Source organism: Bubalus bubalis, chromosome 8 (assembly GCF_019923935.1).
Source record: "Bubalus bubalis isolate 160015118507 breed Murrah chromosome 8, NDDB_SH_1, whole genome shotgun sequence".
Taxonomy (NCBI): domain Eukaryota; kingdom Metazoa; phylum Chordata; class Mammalia; order Artiodactyla; family Bovidae; genus Bubalus; species Bubalus bubalis.
Window position 1 is genome coordinate 117,576,982 of NC_059164.1, and position 13,495 is coordinate 117,590,476.

Below are 13,495 nucleotides of genomic sequence, written 5' to 3' on the forward strand. Positions count from 1 at the left end.
GCCCCCAGAGTGCTGGACAGAAGCTCCGGCCTTCTCCCCAGAACTGGTCGCAGTGCTAGTCCCGTCCTATATGCGGTGTCGCACAGGAAGTGCGCAGCTTGGAGCACACAACAGTGGTTAGTGACTGCCTTCCGTCTGCACGTACAGCTTCCGGAAACCATCAGGAGCCTCGGCACCATCACCTGAGGCTGTAAATTACACCAGGACGAGCGTCCCGATTTGGAATGAAAAAAACATCTTAGCATTATGCATGTTAGCTACTGGTGAGGTGGGACTGTTAGGGGAAGCACGCTGACTAAAACTGCCCTCCCTGGCCAGGCACCACGGCAACTATTTGCATGAGTTATTTTACGACTGGAGGTCCTGGTAAGGCACACGGAACTAATAAGCCACCACCCACCGGAAGAGTGCGGGAAAGGTCAAAAGGAGACACCACATGTCCAACCACCTCCCAGAATCCTCCTCTCTGGCTTCCATCTTGGCTGAACAGGGCGTGCACCACCAGGAAGGACCCTGAGTCAGAATGATTGGCTAAAGACAACCCGGAAACTAATCCCATCACCATAAAACCATGTGCCGTGTGGCAGAGCTGTTCTGGGTTCCCTTACCCTCCTGCTCTCAGCCCAGGTGCCCTTTCCCAGTAAAATCTCTGGCTTTGTCAGACATGTGTCTCCTCGAACAATTCATTTCCGAATGTTAGACAAGAGCCTGGTTTGGGGCCCCGGTCCCCCTTCCTGCAACAGTCCCACACGCTCTTAAGTGTTGTCCAAACCTAATACTGCTCTAGGGTTCCCATCTTTTCTTGCCGCCATGCTGGAGTCCTCAGCATCCTCTTTGTCTGAATCCCGTGTTGACTTCGCCACGGAGACTACCCTCTCCGGGTCTGTGTCTGATTGTACGTTTGAACAGACTCTTCACTCCAAGTGCTGTTTCTTCTACCAGTTTTTCTCGTTATCCTTTATGATTTGGGGGTTTCCATCTTTACCCATCCTTGAGATCGCAAAGATGTTCCCATTTTTTCGTCACTACCTTTGAAGTTTTGCATTTCACTTAGATCTCAGCCCAGTTTATTTTGCAAATGATTTGGGGAACATTATTTCATATAACAATTAAAGTTAGATTCTTCCCTCAAATCATGAGCCTTGCTTCCTTAGCTGGCTTGTGGCCCCACGTTGTGCATGCAGAGAGTTTTCTCTGTTTATCTGAGAGAGGGAGAGGGGAAGTGTGCATGATCTGGGGCTTCTGTTTCTATGTCAGTATCTCACTGTTTTCATTCATAAAATTTTGTAATACGCTGTAATAACTCGTAGGAAAAGAGCCAAAATCTGCCCCCCAGAATGTCTTCCAAAAATATACTCTCTCGGTACATTAAAATACAGTAGGTGACTTTTCGTTTTATCTTCATGGAGACATTCCGCTTGCAACTGGACAGTTGCTCTGTGGGGCTGGTGCGGCGCTGTGGGCCCTGGGCCTCTGCTCTGCACCCTCCTGTGGACTGCAGCCCTGAGGCGCCCCTGCCCCTTAGCTTTCTGCACCTGTGCCGTTGTAGCAGGGACTTCTAGGGAACAGCGTGTGAGAGGCCCCGTCCAAGGGAGCAGACAGGAGACACCCATGTGCCGCTCTGACGTGGCCTGTGGCTGATGAGATTCTCACAGGGAAAGCTCCGTCTCACGATTCTGGAAGGGCTGCCTCCTGCTGTCTGTGTTGCTGTGGATGCATTTGATGTGCTTCTGGCTCCTGGTACTTTGGATCTTTTTCTGCCTCTGCAGCATCGCCGTGACCGGACTTGGGTGAGTCCTTCGTTCCGGCCTTGCTGGGTGCTCTCTGGCTAGAAACAGGTGTCCTCTTCTGGGAGACATTTGGGCTATTTTCTTTAAGTTGTTTACTCTCTGTTTTCTTTTCTTTCTGGAATGCCTGACTTTCAGATGTCAGACTGATCCTTGACTTTTCTTATTTTCTGTCTCCTCCTTTACCGTGTTCTTCTACTTTGAGATTATCTTAGCTTCCTCCTCCAGTCTTTTGGTTGACTCTGGTATTTCCATTGGACACTAAAACATTTCCGTCTTCAAGAGCTCTTTCCCGTTCTTGTTCCGCAGACCTAGCACTTCACTCTCTGTCCCTGAAGGCAGCCCTGTGGGTTGATGCTGTGTCCACTCAGTGGCCTGGGGTGCGGTGGGGAGAGCGGAAGCTGTGCTGACGCCCCCACCCCCAGTCTCCTGAGCTCCTCGCGGTTCCTTCTCCAGAGTGTGTGCTTCCACTGGAACAGATGCTCTGGGCCTGCTCCAGGGTAGACACACAGAGGATCCTCAAACGTGGCTGAGACAAGGACTGATTCTAACGGGTAACTGTACGTCATAAATTTTTAGCAAGGGAAGAACTGGGTTGATACTCATTTTACAAAGGTCACTGGCAGCAGAAACAAGCAAAATTGGAGGAAGGCAATGCCGAAATCTGAAAGAGAAGTTAGCTGAGAAATGAGGACACCTTTGGCCAACACCTATGAAAAATTCGTAAAATAGGATATCAGCCCGGCCTGCTTTATAGAATCCTTGTGAAAATGAAATAGATCTGGGGAATTTTTTGTAAATAAAAACAACATAAATATAAGATATTATTCACCTTGAGAGTCCCTTGGACAGCAAGGAGATCAAACCAGTCAATCCTAAGAAAATCAACCCTGAATATTCACTGGAAAAACTGATGCCGAAGCTGAAGCTCCAATACTTTGGCCACTTGATGCAAAGAGCTGACTCACTGGAAAAGACCCTGATGCTGGGAAAGATTGAGGGCAGGAGGAGAAGTGGACGACAGAGGTTGAGATGGTTGGATGGCATCACAAACTCGATGGACATGAGTTTGAGCAAGCTCAAGGAGTTGGTGAAGGTCAGGGCAGCCTGGCGTGCTGCAGTCAATGGGGCTGCAAAGAATTGGACACAACTGAGCGACTGAACAACACCAAATTATTCTTGACTTCTGTTCACCCGTATAAAAGCAGCATTCTAAATACGGTGGAATGAAGTAAGGTGAATGTTTTGCCTTAATATTTGCAAAATAATGTCATTAAAATGATGCATGAGTTACCACCCTCTAAAATATACTGGACTCACATTCCCTGTTATTTGCACTTCAGCACAGAAGTTGGGCCTCTTTGACCCTCCCCCGTTGCCACTGTCGGCGGATGAATGGGACAGAGTGAAGCAGAGGTCCGTTGAGCAGGGGGACTCCATGCAGCCGTGCCCGATATGCAAAGAGGAGTTTGGACTTCAGCCGCAGGTGTTTAACGTGAGCCTTAGATAAGCAGGCCTGCGGGGCGTTCTCCGGTGACTGGACTCTGAACTGGGGATTAAGAGGGTCCACGCTTCTTTCTTCCAGTCTCTTTCTCCTACTTGACCCTCAAAGACTCAACATTTTCTTTTCCATTAGTTAAGTTTGTATATGAGAAAGAGCTAAACACCCTCACTGAACAGTCTTATTTACTGATTGCTCTTAATTCTCAAGTACAGAATTTGTGCAAGACTGTTCCCACTCCACCGACTGTGCGCAGTGGGGGTGGGGGAACCCAGCTGGCAAGGTGCACAGAGCAGAAGAGTGGGAATCATTTGTGTTGTTTTGAGAATTGAAATCCTAAAAGGAAAACCGAGGTCTAATATCTCCAAAGAATCTGTGGGAGTGTCTTTAAGTAAAATCTTATAAAACAATCTTTATTATGAAAGTTTACCATAGTTAAGACTGATGATAATATAGCTAATATACAATCAGTCTATGTCATAGGTTTTTTTTTTTCCTATACATACTTTGACTAATTAAACTTCAATGTCATGGAAGTTAAGGGGCTCTGCTATTCCTAGAATCTTTTGTTTATTTTTAGCAAATGACCACCTTGAGTAATTTCTCTCATGTGTAGCATTATGCTTCCTACACAGAAGCACTTGGAACTTTGATTTTTTAAAAAAAATACAGTAAATATATTTAAAAGGAGGCTTAGAATTCACAGCCTAGGAATCCCAGGCTTCATCTACCAACCTGGCACATAAACTCTCAAACTTCATTTGTTTTAATAAGTTTTTATGGTTAATGAGTTAGTTCACAGTCATGAACTTTTGTTCTTTACTAATTTGAACTCACACATTATTTTAAACATACTTATTATGTTCTAGTTCTCTATCAAGACCTAATCTCTTAGGTACATGAAGGTTGGGTATTTCAGAAAGATTGTGGTCCTTAAAGTGCGGAAGTAGCTCTGGGATGATTAAGCCTTTAGTGAAAGAGCCGCGAGGAGTCTTTCTGGCCCCAACAACCTCTTCCAAGTGTCTGTGCCGCAGACACTTGGTCCGATGGTGATGTGAAGAAGGGAAGCTTGCAGCTGAATATCTGAAGGGGGAGCGGGGTGTCACACACCCAGCGTTTCTCCCATTCTGCTTTTTATAAACTTCTCACTGTAACATTTTTGATTATAGATACAGACATGTGTCTCTTTTGTGTTTCTACTTATAGTTCTCAGGTTTAGCTTTTTCCTTTGGTGTTGTTTAGTCACTCAGTCATGTCTGACTCTTTGCAACCCCGTAGACTGTAGCCCACCAGGCTCCTCTGTTCATGGGATTCTCCAGGCAAGAATACCGGAGTGGGTTGCTACTTCCTTCTCCCTGGGTGGGATCTTCCCCACCCAGGGACTGAATCCCAGTCTCTTGTATTGGCAGGCAGATTCTTTACCACTGAGCCAACTGGGAAGCCCAGTTTTTCCTTAGTCAGCATTTTCCCAACGTTTGATCAGTTCAGCTCATGTGTCTCTGAGGTGGGCGTTATATCCCTTAACCGATGAGGAAATAAACAATCCCATGATCCACAGCAGGCTGCCTCAGGACATGTGCTCAGCAGGGCTGGGATCCAACCCTGACTTCGAGGACACTTTCAGTGTGTTTACCACCACTGAGTCATTCAATTTTCTTATCTCAGAGAATACTTGCCAATAACAACTATTCGTGAACGTTTAATAGTATATTTTAAATATACAGAGTTCAGTTCAGTTCAGTTGCTCAGTCATGTCCGACTCTTTGCAACCCCATGGACTGCAGCACACCAGGCTTCCCTGTCCTTCACCATCTCCCAGAGCTTGCTCAGACTCATGTCCATCGAATTGGTGATGCCATCCAACCCTCTCATCCTCTGTCGTCCCCTTCTCCTCCTGCCTTCAGTCTTTCCCAGCACCAGGGTCTTTTCCAATGAGTCAGCTCTTCACATGAAGTGGCCAAAAGATTGGAGTTTGACTTTCAGCATCAGTCCTTCCAATGAATATTCATGACTGATTTCCTTTAGGATTGACAGGTTGGATCTCCTTGCAGTCCAAGGGACTCTCAAGAGTCTTCTTAACACCACAGTTCTCAAAAGCATCAATTCTTCAGCGCTCAGCTTTCTTTACAGTCCAACTCTCACATCCATACATGATTACTGGGAAAACCATAGCTTTGACTAGACAGACCTTTGTCAGCAAAGTAATGTCTCTACTTTTTAATATGCTGTATAAATTAGTCATAGATTTTCTTTTAATCTTTAATTAGCTTTTTAATCTGGAAGGAGTAAGCGTCTTTTAATTTCATGGCTGCAGTCACCATCTGCAGTGATTTTGGAGCCCCCCAAATACACTGTCACTGTTTCCACTGTTTCCCCATCTATTTGCCATGAAGTGATGGGACAGGATGCCATGATCTTAGTTTTTTGAACGTTGAGTTTTAAGCCAACTTTTTCACTCTCCTCTTTCACCTTCATCAAGGGGCTCTTGAGTTCCTCTTCACTTTCTGCCATAAGGGTCGTGTCATCTGCATATCTGAGGTTATTGATATTTTTCCCCACAATCTTGATTCCAGCTGTGCTTCATCCAGCCCAGCATTTTGTATGATGTACTCTGCATATAAGTTAAATAAGCAGGGTGACAATATAAAGCCTTAATGTACTCCTTTTCCTATTTGGAACCAGTCTGTTGTTCCATGTCTGGTTCTAACTGTTGCTTCTTGACCTGCATACAGGTTTCTCAGGAGGCAGGTAAGGTGGTCTGGAATTCCCATCTCTTGAAGAATTGTCCACAGTTTGTTGTGATCCACACAGTCAAATGCTTTGGCATAATCAATAAAGCAGAAGTAGATTTTTTTTTCTGGAACTCTCTTGCTTTTTCGACGATCCAATGGATGTTGGCAATTTGATCTCTGGTTCCTCTGCCTTTTCTAAATCCAGCTTGAACATCTGGAAGTTCACGGTTCACGTACTGTTGAAGCCTGGCTTGGAGAATTTTGAGCTAGACTAGGTGACCTTTGTCGGCAAAGTAATGTCTCTGCTTTTTAATATGCTGTCTAGGTTTGTCATAGCTTTTCTTCCAAGAAGCAAGCTTAAACGATGATAATTTAAAAGGACCCACGTTAATGAGTTTTTGCAATTTAGGCTTCTTGGTGGCAGTAAGTTTCAAGGATCGGTTTTAGAACTTTCTGAGTTGTATTTATTTTGATATTTCTTCCATTCTTCCCATTAAGAAGAGAAGTATAGACTGAATAAAGGCGTGATGGTGGGCTGAGGAGATGATTGATTAAAACTGGGAGGTTTCCCTCAGGCCAGGCGGCCCAGGGAAGGCATGGGCCTTCCGTGCCTTTCATGCCTTGGAACATGCACTCCTGGCAAAGTTTATCTGCTGCACCCCCCTCCAGCCCAGCTCCCTCAGACAGACTTCAGGAATGCGGAGCAGGTGAGTGGACTGCATGCTGGCTGGCCTGGTTTCACACTTCCCTGGTCCTTCCTTCCGGAAGAACCAACAGCCTTTCTCTTCATTCAGTCTAAGCTCCTTTGTTCCAGCCCAGAGTATCTTTAGACAGTCTGGACATAACATCTCAACCCAGAATACTGTAGCATCGCCGACTCAATGGACATGAGTCTGAGCAAACTCTGGGAGACAGTGAGGGACAGGGGAGCCTGGCGTGCTGCAGTTCATGGGGTCACAAAGAGTCGGGCACGACTAAGCGACTGAACAACAACAGGATACCATTATTCAGTGGGAATGTGGGTCACAGAAAGGTGGAATTTTCTGGCGCCCACCCTTGCCCTGCATTTAAAGGAGAAAAAGTAATTCATGTGTCTCTGGGATTTAGTGCTCATTAAATTTGAGACAGCAGTTGAGTTGAACAGAGTCCTAAGAAAAGGTGTTTGCTTTCTGTCCTCTGCATCCTGCCCCCAGCCTGGGTCCCTGCCAGCTGTGCTCTTTCTTAGGATCTGCCCAGAAATACTTCTTTTTTATAATCATCTCATTTTTAAATATACACTTATTCTGTAGCAATATTCTGTTCGTTTGATGTTTCAGATTGTTGTTAAGTTTCTCTTGTGGAGATTATATACCTGTGCCATGCTAAACTTTAACTCCAAATATTGTAAATATCAAGGTTGTTAATCTGCTTCTTAACTTTTTCAAAGAAGCAACACAGCTTACCTTTCAAAGAGTCAGAACTTTTCTTTTAATTAATGCATTTATGCTGCTTCTCGTTTAAACTAATTTAAGCTTCAAACCTCCTTTGTCTTCTCTGAACAGGTGCTGCTCTCCTGCTCACACGTGTTCCACAGGGTGAGGAGCCCCCCCTCCGCGCCCCCCGGGGCCACGGCGCCCTCCTAGCTCAGAGGGCAGGGCCGCCTCTCACTTTGGTGTTAAGTCCCTCACTCGTGTCCCACTCTGGGCGACCCCACGGACTGTAGCCCACCAGGCTCCTCTGTCCATGGGATTTCCCAGACAAGGATACTGGAGTGGGTTGCCTTTTCCTCCTCCAGGGGATCTTCCCCACCCAGGGAGCAAACCTGCATTGGCAGGCAGATTCTTTACCACTGAGCCACCAGGGAAGCCCTCTCTCAGCTTCCGGCTCCTGAAAAGAGCCACTTATTTTATCCATAGTCACCACTGACGGCTAGAAATGTGACTTTAGAGTAGGGCTCATCCTGATTTGAAAATTGTGACTTCTCCATGGTGGTAGAGCTGCACATGTCCCTAGGAGAGAGTGTGGCGAGTGACGTCCGCCGGCGTGGGCGAGCCCCGCTCCCTCCGAGTTCACTGCCCGGTGGCCTGAACACAAGGACATCCACCTTCACACAGGGCTTCTCAGAAGTGTTTGATGTGCCTGCATGTACATTCTTGTAAAATATCGTTTTTCATGAGGAAGGTGTTAACATCTGATGAAACTTCTTCCCTTCATAATCTAAATTGGGCCAAGTCTCATAATTATGCGAGAAAAGAACACTATAATTACCTGAGAAGTAAAACGTGTTGTTTCTACATAATTACTCGTGAAATTTCAAGTGAAATGTTTTCCTTCAGGCTTGCCTTCAGGCTTTTGAAAAGTTCACAAATAAAAAAACCTGTCCTCTCTGTAGAAAGAACCAGTACCAAACTCGGGTGATCCGCGATGGGGCCCGACTCTTCAAAATCAAGTGTGCGACCAGGTGAGTGGCCCGAGCCCATGATGCGTGCCCGCCCGCGCGGGGCAGGCCAGCCCGGGCGCGCTCTGGGGGCTGCGGGGTGTGGGTCTTCCCTCCGCCGGGGCCGTCCCGGGCTGACGGCGCCCTGTACCCTAGGATCCAGGCATCCTGGCGCGGACACGTGGTCAGGAGGTGGTACCGGGACCTGAGGCGGACGGTGCCACCCGCAGATGCCAAGCTGAGGAGGAAGTTCTTTGAAGCCAAGGTGGGTGTGACCCCGACGTGCCTGCGGGGCGCGACACCCTGAGCCGGGCTTCAGGTTTAGGCTCTTTCAAACGGTGGAATGCCAGCCCCTTAAACTGGCTTTCAAACCCTGACGGTAAATACTTTCAGATTCCCTTTTCTAGTCACCTCATGAAAGAGAAGTCGCTCAGTCGTGTCCGACTCTGTGACCCCAGGGACTGTAACCCACCAGGCTCCTACGTCCATGGGATTCTCCAGGCAAGAGTCCTGGAGTGGGTTGCCATTTCCTTCTCCATCATAGAACTTGTAAAATTGGGTAAGGTGAAATTCAGAGCAAGCTTTTGTGTGTCCACCTTATGACAGCGATTTAGATCAACTCATCTCTTCAGAGAAAAGAAAGGGAGCCTGCTCAAGGTTTCACACCTCCTCCTGAGCAACGGAAGGGCCTCCTGGCGTCACCAAAGTGGGAGCGAGTTTTAGAAATAAGTAACTGCGGTTTCTGCCTTTTCCTTTAACCAGCTTTTACCTGTGTGTGTGCATAATATTTTGGTCTGTTTAACAACTTTCCCTTACGCGCCTCATACAGAAAGGCCAGGCGCAGAGGAGGGGCCAGCCCCGACCTGCACCCCAGCTCTGCGGCCCCGGGCGACACCCCGGCTCCTGCCTGGGGCCCCGTCTGTGCTGCGAAGGCCGTCGTCTCCCCCGCAGAGCGGAGGGCCTAGCCCACCATGGGCACTGGAGACCGCGTTTACTGTAAACGTTACTATGTCGTTCAGGTTGGTCTGTGCGCGGCTTTAGTGCGATTCCGTATTTTGTAGGCGCGCCCTGCAGAGGGGATGGCGTTGTGACGGCGTCACCTGGAATCACGGGGGCAAACCCGCAGTCACACTGTCCTATGCCCGTTGTCTGCGGAAGCACCACTCCCATTTATTTCCATCCTTTCTAAACGCATTTGTCTTCTAGCCTGCACTCCCACGTGGGATAATGAGCGATAGGAAGTTACCCTTCGCCCTGCAAGGGGTGCCCTCTCTCCGGCTGTGTGATTCCTTGTATCCAGAGCCTAAGGACTGAGCCCCATGCGCTGGGGAGGGGGTCACCGTGGGCCGTCGGCCGACCTCCTGCCCGACCTCAGGCTGCGGGGCTGATGTCAGTGAGTCTCACGACCCCATCATCCTTCTGCGTGCCCGGGTGGGAGGCTTCTTCAGCGTCCCTGAAAGTAGGTGGATTTAGCTTGACCACAAAGCAGCGATCATAGCAGATTTTTCTAATGCCCTTTCTGGTCGCTAGGTAAGGGTTCCAAGCAAGGTAGCTGTCAGTATGCACAAAAGAAAATCAGAATCATGGCCCATGTGAAATCACCATGCCTCAGACTTAATCGAGAAAGTGTACCTGATTTGCGCTCAGGAGTAGGACACCAGTAAAGGCAGCATGTGAGCAAGGACCTTAAAATACCGAGTCTCTTGATGACTCAGAGGTTGACGCGGGTGGAGTGAGCCCCTTCTGTGGCCCAGCGCGGCGGGCTGGAGCTGCCCCGGGGCGGCCCCCTTCCCTGGCGGGCGGGATGGCCGCTGGAGGGGGGCAGAAACGGGGAGGAGGCGGCCGTGGATGGGGAATCTGGGGCTCACCCCGCAGGACAGGCACGGAGGACGTCTGCGGCAGGGGCGCGGCCTGGGCGGCTACAGGCGCCCCAGTGAAAACCTCCGAGTTCTCTGCCACCTGGGCCTTTCGCAAGCGTCCCCATTTTACAGAAGAAACAGCAGATCGGCTAAAACTCCGGATAAGGGACTCGATAGAAAGGACACATGCCGCCCTCACTGTTTCCTGGACAGTGAGCCTCTCCCCCGAACGTCTCAGGGAGCACCAGGCTCACCTCCTTAGTAGCTCCCAGCTCCACCGAGTCTACCGTCCTCTCCAGAGAGCCTTGGCCCTTCCCCGCAGGGAGCCCCTGTGCTCACCACCCCCAGCCTGGATGGGGCCGCTGTCACTTCCTCCACAGGCCGCTGTCTCACCTCCACCGGAGACTGCGATCCCACGTATCGTGGTTCATTCTGAGCCAGTAAGCGACTGTCTACCATGTTGGTTTTTCCTCTTCCTCTTATGTCCCTTTCATGCTTTTCTGCATTCTTAGTCTGACAGTGAGGCTTATTCTCTCTGCTCCTCTTAATAATTTATAAGATATAATAATAATTATTATATATAATTATTACATAAATATATGTGGGCTCTCAAATCAGAAATTATCATTTCCGCTTGGAAAAATTTAATGACAGACTCAATAGTCATTTTACCTTCTGTGTATAATTTTTTTATTTTCATGCATCAGTTTAAGATAACTTTTGAAAGCATAGACCACCCATTGCATTCACACGGAGCAGAGTCGAGCGGCTCAGCCGGCTGCACACACACACCCCATACTTCATGTCACTCTTCACCAGAAGCATTTTAACTTAGTGAAGTTATACTCCTACTTTGTTGCACAAATAGGCATAATTGCCTCTTTAAATTTATGAAATCTAGAATCCCCGGCTCTCTCTACTAGTTTCCTAAATCTTGTCCACAATATTTTCACACCTCACCCCAGCCCACTTATCCCGTTTGGCCATGAACAATAGACATCTGTAAACCCAAACCTCATTTTCAATAAGTGAAGACTGAATTTACATCAGGTAGCAGATTGGCAGAAGTATACACTCCTGTCCCTGCTCCTGGTGGCTCCTGGAGGCCTTGGATACTTAAATGCCTTCCTAGGTGGAGCCCAGAGACTGTCCTTTATGATACAGACCACTTCTTATCATTTATTGAATGACTCTTGTGATTTGATGACTTTTCCTTCCTCTTCCAACTTGATGGACTCACTTGTTGAGCTATAAGTATGATCTTGTTGTTCAGTCGCAATCGTGTCTGACTCTTTGTGACCCCATGGACTGCAGTACGCCAGGCCTCCCTGTCCATCACCATCTTCCGGAGTCTGCTCAGACTCATGTCCACGGAGTCAGTGATGCCATCCAACCATCGCATCTTGTGTCGTCCCCTTCTCCTCCCGCCTTCAGTCTTTCTCAGAATCGGGACTTTTCCAATGAAGAGTCACCTTTTCCTAGGGATTATGTAGGAAATGTTAATATACAACATTAAGTGCCAGCATGCTTGTGTGGAATCTGAGAGATGATTAAACTAAGTCACTGAGTTTCGTATCACCCAGGAGTCTATAGATACACCCAGACTACACAGATGTACACAGATAACAGTCTGAGAACCATATCAGTAAATTACTGTGAGCTGCTGGGTGAAAGATTGTTGGGGAACTGCATTTTTCACACACAGTCTCAAAGGAACCACCCCAGAGATGAGTCAGAATCTATCAAGAGGAGAAGTGCATACACTGGAAAAGTCCAGTAATCCTCTTCTCAGCCCAGGGGCCACGATGCCAGTCACTGCAGAGTGACCCCTGAGCCCCTCGTGTGCACGTGGAGCACTGGGACAGAGCTTCACCTTTGCACTTACACCCCTGAGCCCAGCCACAGGGACCCCTGTAAGCAGGTGGACCCGAAATGAGAAATACTCTGTGAAACAGCTGACTTCAACAGAACAGTGTCATAAAGAAAAAAAGAGGAATGTTCTGGAACAAAGATAGTTGAGAGATAGAACATTTAAATGTAATGAAAAGTCTTTGACCGGATCCTGGGTCAACAGTAAACATGAAAGGAACGTGAAAACCAAGCAACCGTGACAATGCCAGAGGAGCTCACTGCCCTTCCCAGTGACGGAGTCCAGAGACATGGAGGTCTGGGATGTTCATGGAAAAGAGCTCAAGTGTCTTGAGGAAGCTCAGTGAGCTACCAGAAACACAGAAAACCATTCCACAGTCTCAGGAACACAGCATGGAAACAAAGTGAGAAATGCAACCGAGTGATAGAAAAATTAAAAGGAACCAAGAAAATCCTGAAGTATACAATGAATGAAATGAAAAAAAAAAACAACACTTTAATAGAAGGCCTAAACATTAGAATGGTTCAAACAGAAGAGTGTGAGTTAGAAGACAGAACTTCTGAAATTATTCAGTAAGGGGAGAACAAAGAGAAGAGTGACGAAAGCATGTGTGATCCTTGGAGTACGTTAGAAGGAACAGTGTGTAAATTATTAGAGCCCAGAAGAAGAGAGGGCGAGGAGGCAGATAGTATATAAAGAAACAGTGGCTGAGAACTTCCCAGATGGGGGAGAGATTTAGACATCCAAGTTGGTAAACCTCATAGGTCACCAAACAAATGCAATTTAACGTTCTCCTAGACACATTATAATAACTGTCAAAAATCAAAGACAGCATCTTAAAAGCAGCAAGAGAAAATAAGCTTATAACTAACTTAAGAAAATGCCCACAAGCTATCGGTGGGTCTCATCAGACTCACAGGCCAGAAGGCGATATATTCAAGGTGCTAAAAAGAAAAAAAAAACTGCCGAGCAAGAATCCTCTGCTAGCAAAGATGTCCTTCAGAAATGAAGGACAGGCAGCAAAGCCTGCCCCAAACAGATGGGAGCTGGGGGCCTTCATCTCTAGACCCACCTCCCGAGAACCTTGAGTTTTTCAGGCTGAATGCTGATTTCAGGAAGGACTCTGTGGCCCGTGGACTGCAGCCACCAGGCTCCCCTGTCCATGGGCTTGCCCAGGCCAGAATACTGGAGCAGGCTGCCCTTTCCTCCTCCAGGTGATCATCCTGACTCAGAGATCGAACCCTTGCCTCTTGTGTCTCCTGCATTGGCGGAGTATTCTTTACTAACTTGGGAAATCCAGTTAGTAACATGGGAACAAACAAAAGAAAGC

At 47.6% G+C, this 13,495-nt stretch overlaps 1 protein-coding gene across 3 annotated transcripts in view; it reads left to right on the forward strand.

Moving 5' to 3' along the window:
* The window catches only part of RNF32 (ring finger protein 32), a 38,847-nt gene that overhangs the window by 11,040 nt on the left and 14,312 nt on the right, over positions 1-13,495 (forward strand). For all 3 annotated transcript variants that reach the window (XM_044947113.2, XM_006061409.4, XM_044947114.2), the window contains exons 4-7: positions 3,131-3,273; positions 7,562-7,594; positions 8,336-8,460; positions 8,593-8,701. In XM_044947113.2, the coding sequence (XP_044803048.2) occupies positions 3,131-3,273; positions 7,562-7,594; positions 8,336-8,460; positions 8,593-8,701 (410 nt within the window). The remainder of the gene's footprint in view (positions 1-3,130; positions 3,274-7,561; positions 7,595-8,335; positions 8,461-8,592; positions 8,702-13,495) is intronic.